Raw genomic sequence first — 11350 nt, forward strand, 5'->3', positions numbered from 1 at the left:
GGCGAGCAAAGAAGTGGGACACTGAGAGGACTGAGGAGAAGCGAAAGGAATACATTGAGATGCGACATAGTGCAAAGGTAGAGGTGGCGAAGACGAAACAAGAAGCTTATGACAACATCCAGTGAAGAAAATAATAATTAGAACACCCTGCTATATTGCAAGTTCTCCCACTTAAAAATCATGGAGACATCTGAAATTTTCATCGTAGGTGCATGTCCCCTGTCTTCTTCTTCTTTTCCTTTCGCTTGTCCCGTTTGGCACAGTGTTACGCCTGGTGCACTTCCTGACGCAACCCCTCTGCGTCTAGCCGGGGAGAGAATCTTACAGCACATGGTAATCCCAGGCGGTCTCCCATCCAAGTACTAACCAGGGCCAAACCCGCTTAGCTTCCGAGAGCTGACGGTGTTCTCAGGGCAGCATGGCTGTAAGACAGGTGCATGTCCACTGTGAGAGAAATAATCTAAAAAGAAAAATCCAGAAATCACAATGTATGATTTTTTTCTATGCTTTATTTACATGATACAGCTGCAAATAAGTATGTGAACACCTGTTTATCAGCTAGAATTCTGACCCTCAAAGGCCTGTTAGTCCACCTTTAAAAGTCCACCTCCATTCCATCTATTATCTTTAATCAGATGCACCTATGTGAGGTCATTAGCTGCATAAAGACAGGTGTCTACCCCATACAATCAGTACGACTCGAACTTGTAATGTGGCCAAGACCAATGATCTCTCGAAAGACACCAGAGACAAAATTGTACAACTCCACACGGCTGGAAAGGGCTACGGAGAAATTCCCAACCAGCTTAGTGAAAAAAGGTCCACTGTTGGAGCAATCATAAGAAAATGGAACAAGCTAAATATGACAGTCAATCTCAATCGGAGTGGAGCCCCATGCAAGATATGACCTTGTGGGGTCTCAATGATCCTTCGAAAGGTGAGGAATCAGCCTAGGACCACACAACAGGACTTGGTCAATAACCTGAAAAGAGCTGGGACGACAGTTTCCACGGTGACTGTAGGAAATACACTAAGACGTTATGGTTTGAAATCATGCACATGTCAAGGCCCGTCTTAAGTTTTCCAAAGACCCTTTGGATGATGCAGAGGAGTCGTGGGAGAAAGATTTGTGGGCAGATGAGACCAAAATTGAACTTTTTGGTCATAATTCCACTAACCGTGTTTGGAGGAAGACGAATGATGAGGTCCATCCCAAAATCACCATACCTACTGTGAAGCATCATGCTTTTGGGGTGTTTTTCTGCACATGGGACAGGACGACTGCACTGTATTAAGAAGAGGATGATCGCGGCCATGTATTGTGAGATTTTGGGGAACAACCTCTTTGGCTCAGTCAGAGCATTGAAGATGGGTCATGGCTGGGTCTATCAACATGACAATGACCCGAAGCACACAGCCAGGAAAACCAAGAAGTGGCTCCGTCAGAAGCATATCAAGGTTCTGGCGTGGCCTAGCCAGTCTCCAGACCTAAACCCAATAGAAAATCTTTGGAAGGAGCTGAAACTGTGTTTCTCAGCGACAGTCCAGAAACCTGTCTGATCTGGAGAAGATCTGTGTGGAGGAGCTGGCCAAATTCCCTCCTGGAGTGTGTTCAAACCTGGTGAACAACTACAGGGAAACCTTTGACCTCTGTAATTACAAACAAAGGCTACTGTACCAAATATTAACATTGGTTCTCTCGGGTGTTCAAATACTTATTTGCTGCTGTATCACACAAATAAATCGTTAAAAAAATCATACATTGTGATTTCATGATTTTTCATTTTTCACAGTGGACATGAACCTACGATGAAAATTTCAGACCCCTCCATGATTTCTAAGTGGGACAACTTGCAATATTGTAGGATGTTCAAATAGTTTTTTCTTCACTTTATACACCAGATTGGACACCAAAGAATGAGAAAAAGATCTCTACAGGTTGCCCAGGCAGATGTATCTCAATGGGAAAGATGTGGGTGATAAAGGACAGACATGGAAATGTGTTGAATGGTGTCAGTCGTGTTCTACACAGACGGAAGGAATAAGTTGAGAAGTCGATGAATGAAGAAAATTAGAGTAGAAGAGGGAATTGTGATGGACCAGGAAGTAACAATGGTTATTAAGGGAAAATTAAGGCACTAAGCAAGCAACAGTTTCATGCCTAGAAAGAATACCACATATGCATTTCTTGCCTTGAGGATGCTAGTGGAAAAGCACAGAGAAGGTCAGAAGGAGCTCCATTGCGTCTTTTTGGATCTAGAGAAAGCCTATGACAGACTACCTAGAGTGGAATTGTGGTACTGCATGCGTAAATCTGTTGTGGTGGAAAAATATGTAAAAATAGGACAGGACATGTATGAGGGCAGCAGAACAGTGGTGAGGTGTGCCATAGGTGTGACAGAAAAATATAAGGTGGAGGTGGTACTGCATAAGCTCTCAGCCCCTTCCTGTTTGCTGTATTAATGGATAGGCTGATAGATGATGTTAGACTGGAATCCCCTTGGACCATGATTTTCGCACATGACACCGTGATCTGCAGTGAAACCAGAGAGCAGGTTGGAGGAATAATTAGAAAAATTGAGACATGCAATGGAAAGGAGAGGAATGAAGATTATGTGAAGTAAAACAAAATATATGTGTGTGAATGAGAGAGGTGGAATGGGAAGAATGAGGCTACAGGGAGAGGAAATATGGAGGGTGGAGGACTTCAAATACTTGGGGTCAACAATCCAGAGCAATGGTGAGTGTGGTTAGGAAATGAAGGAACGGATCCAAACAGGTTGGAACAGCTGTCATAAGGTTTCTGGTGTGTTTTGTGACCTAAGAGTCTCTGCTCGGATGAAGGGCAAAGTTTATAAAACAGTAGTTAGGCAGCCATGATATACGGATGAAAGACCGTGGCACTGAATAGACAGGAAGCAGAGTTGGAGGTGGCAGAAATGAAGATGTTGACGTTCTCTCTAGGAGTGAGCAGGTTGGATAGGATTAGAAATTACCTCATTAGAGGGACAACCAAAGTTAGATGTTTTGGAGACAATGTTAGAGAGAGGAGAATCAGAATCAGATTTAATGGCTAAGTCTGGAACAACAGACAAGGAATTTGTCTCTGGCAGTCAGTGCTGCCATGGTACGACATTAATGTTGAATACTGAGAAGAATAAACAAACAAGAACGATGAACAATAGACATTAATTTCATAGGAATCTATTCCTTATAAGGGTCACAGTTGTGCACAGATGCAGTCTTTTCTAACATTTAGAGCAGGTAGAGTTCGTCAACGCCCCACATAATCTTTAGCTTATACAGAATGCCTTTAACTGTTTGCGGTTCACCGTTATAGACCAGTGCAATGACAAAGGTGCAAAGGGAGCAGATAATCGTGCAATAGCCTACAGTATATATTTAAAATAGTAAGACTGACTGGACCAACAAGATGTAAGAGTGTGTCCCAACAATGGCGCAAGACAGAAAATAGTAGGTTCACTGATCAAGACGTTAATGACTTAATTCCAAGAGGGGAAAAAAACAGTTTGAATGCCTAATAGTTTTGATTTGCATTGATTGGTAGCGCCTACCCGACGGAAGAAGCTGGAAGAGCTGGTGGCCAGGATGGGGAAGGTCCGAAAGGATCCTGCCCAACATGATCCTTTTTCCAGTGGCGCGTAAGCCTTAAAGGCTGGCTTGGGTGTGGAGGGTCCAAAAGGTTGATGCCTGCTGTGGACCTAGTTCGCGTTGCATGCAAGTCTTCAATAGTGGGTAGAGTGGTGCTGACAATCCGTTCAGCAGTTTTGATTGTCCGTTACAGTCTGAGTTTGTCCTTTTTTGGTGCAGCCCTAAACCAGGCTGTGATCGAGGTACACAGTCCTTATTGGATGACTGCTGTGTAGAACTGTCCCAGCAGCTCTTGTGACAGGTCATGCTTCCTGAGAACCTGAAAGAACTACATCCTTTGCTGGGCTTTTTTGTGGATGGAGTTGATGTTTGTCTCCCACTTCATGTCCTGTGGGACTATAATTCGCAAGAACTTGAAGTTGACAGTTGAACAGCATGAGGGACAGCTGTGGTGAAGGATGCTTCCTGAAGTCCACAATGATTTCTACTGTCTTTTGAGTTTTCAACACCAGGTTGTGTTGGCCACACCAAAGCTGCAGTCTCACCACTTCCTGTCGATACGCAGCCTCATCACCATCTTTGATGAGGCCAACGACCGTGGTGTCATCTGCGGACTTCAGGAGTTTAACACTAGGGTGCCTTGAGGTGCAGCCATTTGTATTGTGCAAGAAGAACAGAGGGGAGAGGACACAACCTTGGGGTGCCCCAGTTCTGATAGTGTGTGTGGATGTAGTGGTGTCCCCCAGTCTCACCTGCTGTGTCCTACCTGTCAGGAAGTTGTAGATCCACTGGCAGATGGCAGGTGAGATGTTGAGCTGGAGAAGCGTGGGGGCAGAGCTGAAGTCCACAAAGAGATCCTTACTGATTGTATGGGATGGACAGGTTTTTTTTATGCAGCTCACGACCTCACACAGGTGCATCTGATGCAGGATAATACATGGAGTGGAGGTGGTCCTTTAAAGGTGGACTAAAAGGTCTTTAAGGGTCAGAATTCCAGCTTATAGAGAGGTGTTTAAGTACTTATTTGCAGCTGTATCACACAAATAAATCATGAAAAAAAATCATACATTGTGATTTGTTGATTTTTCTTTTTAGATTATCTCTCTCACAGTGGACATGCACCTAGGATGAAAATTTCAGACCCCTCCATGATTTCTAAGTGGGAGAACTTGGAATATAGCAGGGTGTTCAAATACTTATTTTCTTCACTGTATATATGGTTGAGATGGATGGATAGATAGATGGACAGATAGATAGATTGATGAACTCCAATTTACAAATGACTGTTCAAAGCTCTGTGTGGTGTACAGCTATACAGTTGTCATGAAAACCGGCCAAGTAAAAATAAATAATCTATTTAAAACTTCAAACGTTAAAGAGGTGGGAACGACATTTCTATTCCTTTTGAAATGTTTTGAGTAAAAAGACAAAAACTATTGTATCTGTCTATCTGTCTGTCTGTCTGTCCGTCTGTCCGTCCGTCCGTCCGTCCATCCGTCTTTAATCATTTCAGTGGGTGATGCAGTGGTTTGTGTTTCTAGGTTTGGAGCGAGACAAGTTTGACAACAAGACGGTGTCGTTTGAGGAACATATCAAGCTGGAACACAACATCTGGAACTACTTGTACTTTATTGTTCTAGTGCGTGAGAAGAACAAGACCGACTACACAGGGCCTGAGAGCTATGTTGCCATGATGATCAAGGTACATGAGACATACATCACACACCTGGGATGCTGAGTGCCTTTCTGAACCCCTGCTGTGTTCCAGAACAACAACCTGGACTGGTTCCCCCGGATGCAGGCCATGTCGCTTGTGGTCACCGACAGTGACGGTGAGCAGAACGAGATGAGGATGCTGCAGGACAAGCTTGACTCCACCATGAAAGTGGTGCTGACGCTCACCACGCAACTTACAGAGCTCAAAGAACAGGTACACAGAGGACCTAAATAAGACTCACTAAATTCAGTGGTACCTTGACTTAGGAGTTTCTTCTTTTTCTTTCGGCTTGTCCCGTTAGGGTTCGCCACAGCATGTCATCTTTTTCCATGTGCACCTATCTCCTGCATCTTCCTCTCTAACACCCACTGCCCTCATGTCTTCCCTCACAACATCCATCAACCTTGTCTTTGGTCTTCCTCTCGCTCTACTTCCTGGCAGCTCCATCCTAAGCACCCTTCTAACAATCTACTGACTCTCTCACCTCTGGACATGTCCAAACCATCAAAGTCTGCTCTCTTGAAACTTATATCCAAAACATCCAACTTTGGCTGTCCCTCTGATGAGGTCAGGCCAGTCAAACCTCATCTGTCAGCGTAACCATTCCCACAGCAATCAAGAAGGTGTTCAGAGCTGATTCCTGATGCAGTCCCACATCCACCTTAAATTGTTCTGTCACACCTACGGCACACCTCAGTATCAGATCGAGTGATGAAAATGAAATTTGAAATTGAAGGTGTTATGTATATCGTGATTAGCGGGTATACCCCACGGTAGGATGTGATTTCTGGTTGAAAAGAAATTCTGGATGGAACTAAATGAAGTAGTTCTGAGAATCCCAGACAGAGAGAGAGTTGTGATTGGTTCAGATTGTAATGGACACTTTGGTGAAGGAAACGGGCAATGAAGAAGTGATGGGTAAGTACGTAATCCAGGAAAGGAACTTTGAGGTACAGATGGTGGTGGACTTTGCAAAAAGGATGCAAATGGCAGCAGTGAACACTTTTTTTCCAGACCATCAACCATCTTTGTTTGTGGTAACAGACATAAGTATGAGTAGATTTTCCATGGTTCTACTGTTTGTGTGTGCGCATGTGTGTGTGTGTGTGTGTGTGGTGTGTGTGTGTGTGCATGCATGTGTGTGTGTTTGCAGATGACTGAGCAAAGGAAGAGGAGGCAGAGGATGGGTTTTGTGGATGTCCAGCAAGGTGGCAGTGCTTCATTTCCTCCCAGCGCTGCCGGCGGGAACCACCCACAGATGTGAAAAAATGCTTAAACAACACTCAACATGAATAGGTCAAAGTAAACACTGACAAAGAAAGCAGCAGGAGACGAGACTCCTAAAACTACTGAATACTGAAACATCATACATATTCTCAGCCACTTATCCTTTCAGATCTTAATATTTGTGCTTTTAACAGTCATTAACAACACAGATGTTTTCGTTCTCATTTATGACCTTGTCATCGATGTTCATCATATGCAATAAATTTTGGCATCCATGTTCCATTGTGCTTCTCCTAACTGGGGTCACAGGCATCCTGGAGCCTATCCCAGTTGATTTTGCGTGAGAGGCAAGTTAAACTGAACTTGCACATGGAAACCATGCCACCTGCAAACAAGCAAGGCTGGATTTGAGGTCCTCAGAACTGTGAGGCAGATGTGCTTACAAGTTGTCCATCATGTTCCCATATTGGAATATATTTGAAAGCCAATCATGGATCCACTTTCTTTTGTACTCTAGTAGCACTATGCTATCTCACTATAGAGTATAACAATACATAGAAAAATACTACATTACAATTCCCCCACCCTTTGTAGTGTAAAATACAATTTAAAATACTGTAATATAGTAAAGTATGCAACAGTTGATCAGATTGTGTTATGCTACAAGTATATAGTGTAATAAAAGTTAGTTCATTCATTTTCTGTGCAACTTATCCTCACAAAGGTCACGATGGTGTTGGCGCCTATCCTAGCTATCATCAGGCAGTAGGTGGGGTACACTGTGAACTGGTTGCCAGGGCACATAGAGACAGACAACCGGCACACTCATAATCACACCTAAGGCCAATTTAGAGTCCCCAAATAATGCATGTTTTTGGGGATGTGGTAGGAAACCGGAGTGCCTGGAAAAAACCCACTCAGGTACGGAGAGAACATCTAAACTCAACACAGGCAGGGCCGGAATTTGAAGCCCAGCCTCAGAAGTGTGAGTTAACCGGTCTAACCAGTTGCGCCACCGTGCCACCTATTGAAAGTGTTTAGTGTTAAGCAAAAATAAATGTTTTCTATATTACACACTCCTTAGCCTGGCGGTGTTGCCTAAATCTTGCTGTAAACCACGGCTTGTTGTTATTGAATGTGTGAAAAGTTTTTGTTGGGACGAACAACTCCTCACAGCAACTGACACACGCAGTAACAATATCCATGAATTAATCAAGGCTGCTCGCTAAATTTTCAAAGACACTCCAGTCTGTAGAGTCAAAGCAGCTTTGAAGGTCTAATTTTGCCTTGTTGGTCCACTTTTTAACTGATTTTGCCAAAGGTTTCGCACACTTAGGTACTTGCCTTTATGTAGGTATTAAGTAGAGGAGCAGTGATCAGAGGAGCCTAGGGAAGTGCGGGGAATTGTGCAATATGCATGCATAATGGCAGTATAACAGTGGTTATACATATGTTATACAAACCTAAATACATAGAATGAGTCAGATAAATCAGTAGTCTGGTACAGATATGTAGATGACACTTGAGGTTAAAATCAAAAGCCAAGTAGTGTAAGCCTGCACTGAGCACATTAAAGGGCCACTGACACCTAAAACATAAAATTTCACGTTTTTTTACCAAAGGTAATCATCCGGAATGGTCCCGTCCGTTTTTTCACGACAAGTCTGAATGTTGGCGTATATCGTTTTTTTCATCTCCCACCAGGGAATGTCTCTCTCGGATTTTGTGTTGAAGAAGAACCAACCTATTGTACCTGTGAGAGATTACCTGTTTTTTCTGAATGTTAGCCAAAAGCCTCAGTTGTGTCCAACCACAGCGTCTTGAAATCTACGCCATATCTCGTTGGCAAACAGACATAAACCAATTCGGCGGCACCAACGGATGGCTATACAACTAACAATACAAGCGCGGACTTACTGAACTCCACACATCAGCTGTCACCAACACCAGCCTGGCCTAGAAGCTTAACATTATCCTTTGGGGCTACCCGCCTCCACTTCACGACAACAAACGGTCTCCGCCTTGGGAAGCACGCTCCATCCTCGCCCAACTGCGCTCGGGCTTCTGTCGCCTGCTGAACAGCGACAAACACCGCCTCGATGACACAGTTGCCGACATCTGCCTAAACTGTGGCAGCATGCCACACGACACGCAGCACCTGTTCAACTGCCTGGCGCACCCTACTACGCTCACGGCAGAAGATCTGTGGCAACGACCGACCGAGGTGGCGGTTTTCCTACGGCTATAACGCTTTCTCACGATTATCTACGTCGACTCAGCAACACTGTCACGCTGGCTATCACAACAACAGAGGGGTTGGACTCTGTTCCACTCTGGAGTTGCCCACGGGGAGAGACGCCAAGCAAGTGTGGGTATACTTATTGCCACGTGGGCAATGACAGTCAGACCTGGAAGGGTGTGATTGGGAAGACCCCCCCCCCCCACTCAGAACTTGAGTGGTGTTCTGTTATTGGACTTCTGTGCTTATCACGGATTTCCATAACAAACACAAAGGGTGTTCAACATGTCCACTTGGCACCAGGACACCTTAGGTTGGAGTTCGATGATCGACTTTGTGGTCGTGTCATCGGACTTGCGACCGCATGTCTTGGACACTCGGGTGAAGAGAAGGGCGGAGCTGTCAACTGATCACCACCTGGTGGTGAGTTGGCTCTGATGGTGGGGGACGATACCAGTCTGACGTGGCAGGCCCAAACGTATTGTGAGGGTCTGCTGGTCTGCTGGGGAATGGCTGGTAGAGTCCCCTGTCAGAAGGAATTTCAACTCCCACCTCCGAAAGTACTTTGCTCACGTCCCGGAGGAGGCGGGGTACATTGAATCCGAGTGGACGATTTTCCGCGCCTCCATTGCTGAGGCAGCCGACCGGAGCTGAGGCCGTAAGGTGGTCGGCGGCAACCCATGAACATGTTGGAGGACACCAACAGTGAGGGATGCTGTCAAACTGAAGAAGGAGTCCTATCAGGCATTTCTGGCCTGTGGGACTCCCGAGGCAGCTGATAGGTATCGGCTAGCCAAGCGGAATGCGGCTTTGGTAGTCGCTGAGGCAAACACCCGGGAGCGGGAGGAATTCGGTGAGGCCATGGAGAACGACTTCAGGATGGCTTCGAGGAAATTCTGGTCCACTGTCCGGTGTCTCAGGAGGGGGAAGCAGTGCACCGTCAACACTGTGTATAGTGGGCACGGGGCACTACTGACCTCAACTCGGGATGTCGTGAGTCAGTGGGGAGAATACTTCGAAGACCTTCTCAATTCCATCAACACGCCTTCCCGCGAGGAAGATGAGTCTGGGTGCTCTGAGGCGGGCTCTTCTATCTGGGGTTGAGCTCACTGATGTGGTTCAAAGCTCCTTGGTGGCAGGGCCCCGGGAGTGGATGAAATTCGCCTGGAGTTCCTAAAGGCTCTGGATGTTGTGGGGCTGTCCTGGTTGAAACAGGCAACTTCGAGTGGACATCAGGGACAGTGCAGACTGGGTTGGTGGTCCCCCTTTTCAAGAAGGGTGACCGGAGGGTGTGTTCCAACTATAGAGGGATCACACTCCTCAGTCTCTCTGGTAAGGTCTACTCAGAGGTACTGGAGAGGAGGGTCCATCGGGAAGTAGCAGTAGCAGGATCCTCGAGGGTGCATGGGAGTTCGCCCAACCAGTCTACATGTGTTTTGTGGACTTGGGGAAGGCGTTTGACCATGTCCCTCGGGGAGTTCTGTGGGGGGTTCTTCGGGAGTATGGCGTACGAATCCCCTGATACGAGCTGTTCTGTCCCTGTATGACTGCTGTCAGAGTTTGGTCCGCATTGCCGGCAATAAGTCAGACTCGTTTCCAGTGAGAGTTGGACTCCGCCAGGGCTGCCCTTTGTCACCGATTTTGGTCATAACTTTTATGGACAGAATTTCTAGGCGCAGCTGAGGCGTAGAAGGTGTCCGGTTTGGTGGCCTCACCATCACATCTCTGCTCTTTGCAGATGATGTGGTTCTGTTGGCTTCATCAAGCCGTGATCAGCCAAGCGTGAAGCGACTGGCATGAGAATCAGCACCTCGAAATCCGAGACTATGATCCTCAGTCGGAAAAGGGTGGCGTGCCCTCTCCAAGTCGGGGATGAGATTCTTCCCCAAGTGGAGGAGTTCAAGTATCTTGGGGTCTTGTTCACGAGTTAGGGAAGAATGAAGCGGGAGATCGACAGACGGATTGGTGCAGTGTCTGCAGTGATGCGGACTTTGTATCGGTCCGTTATGGTAAAGAGGGAGCTAAGTCAAAAGGTGAAGCTCTCAATTTACCAGTCAATCTACGTTCCTCCCCTCACCTATGCGCATGAGCTGTGGGTCATGACCGAAAGAACAGGTTTCCTCTGCAGGGTGTCCAGGCTCTCCCTTAGAGATAGGGTGAGAAGCTCGGGGAGGGGCTCCATGTCAAGCCGCTACTTCTCCGCATTGAGAGTACCCAGATGAGGTGGCTGGGGCATCTGATTCGGATGCCTCCTGGACACCTCCCTGGTGAGGTGTTCCAGGCATGTCCCACCGGAAAGAGACCCTGAGGAAGACCCAGGACACGCTGGAGAGACTATATTTCTTGGCTGGCTTGGGAACACCTGGGATCCCTCCGGAAGAGCTGGAAGAAGTGCCTGGGGAAAGGGAAGTCTGGGTATCCCTGTTGAAGCTACTTCCCCCGCGACCCGGCCCGGAAAAGCGGTAGATGATGGATGGATGGGGGGGAAGCGACGTAATCCTTCTCTCAGAATCTAACAAAAGATCCGCGTACGCAAGTCGGGGATGCGAAATGTG

At 46.4% G+C, this 11350-nt stretch overlaps 1 protein-coding gene across 14 annotated transcripts in view; it reads left to right on the forward strand.

Moving 5' to 3' along the window:
• The window catches only part of itpr3 (inositol 1,4,5-trisphosphate receptor, type 3), a 285052-nt gene extending 277899 nt beyond the window's left edge, over window positions 1-7153 (forward strand). For 7 of the 14 annotated variants that reach the window (XM_061806376.1, XM_061806417.1, XM_061806407.1 and 4 more), the window contains 3 exons: window positions 5154-5314; window positions 5381-5542; window positions 6483-7153. In XM_061806376.1, the coding sequence (XP_061662360.1) occupies window positions 5154-5314; window positions 5381-5542; window positions 6483-6593 (434 nt within the window). In that variant the 3' untranslated portion in view covers window positions 6594-7153. The remainder of the gene's footprint in view (window positions 1-5153; window positions 5315-5380; window positions 5543-6482) is intronic. The other 7 variants (XM_061806366.1, XM_061806425.1, XM_061806385.1 and 4 more) reach the window with 2 other exon arrangements.
• The last annotated feature ends 4197 nt before the right edge of the window (window positions 7154-11350 follow it).

The sequence above is a fragment of the Syngnathoides biaculeatus genome, chromosome 2 (genome assembly GCF_019802595.1).
Source record: "Syngnathoides biaculeatus isolate LvHL_M chromosome 2, ASM1980259v1, whole genome shotgun sequence".
Classification (NCBI taxonomy): Eukaryota; Metazoa; Chordata; class Actinopteri; order Syngnathiformes; family Syngnathidae; genus Syngnathoides; species Syngnathoides biaculeatus.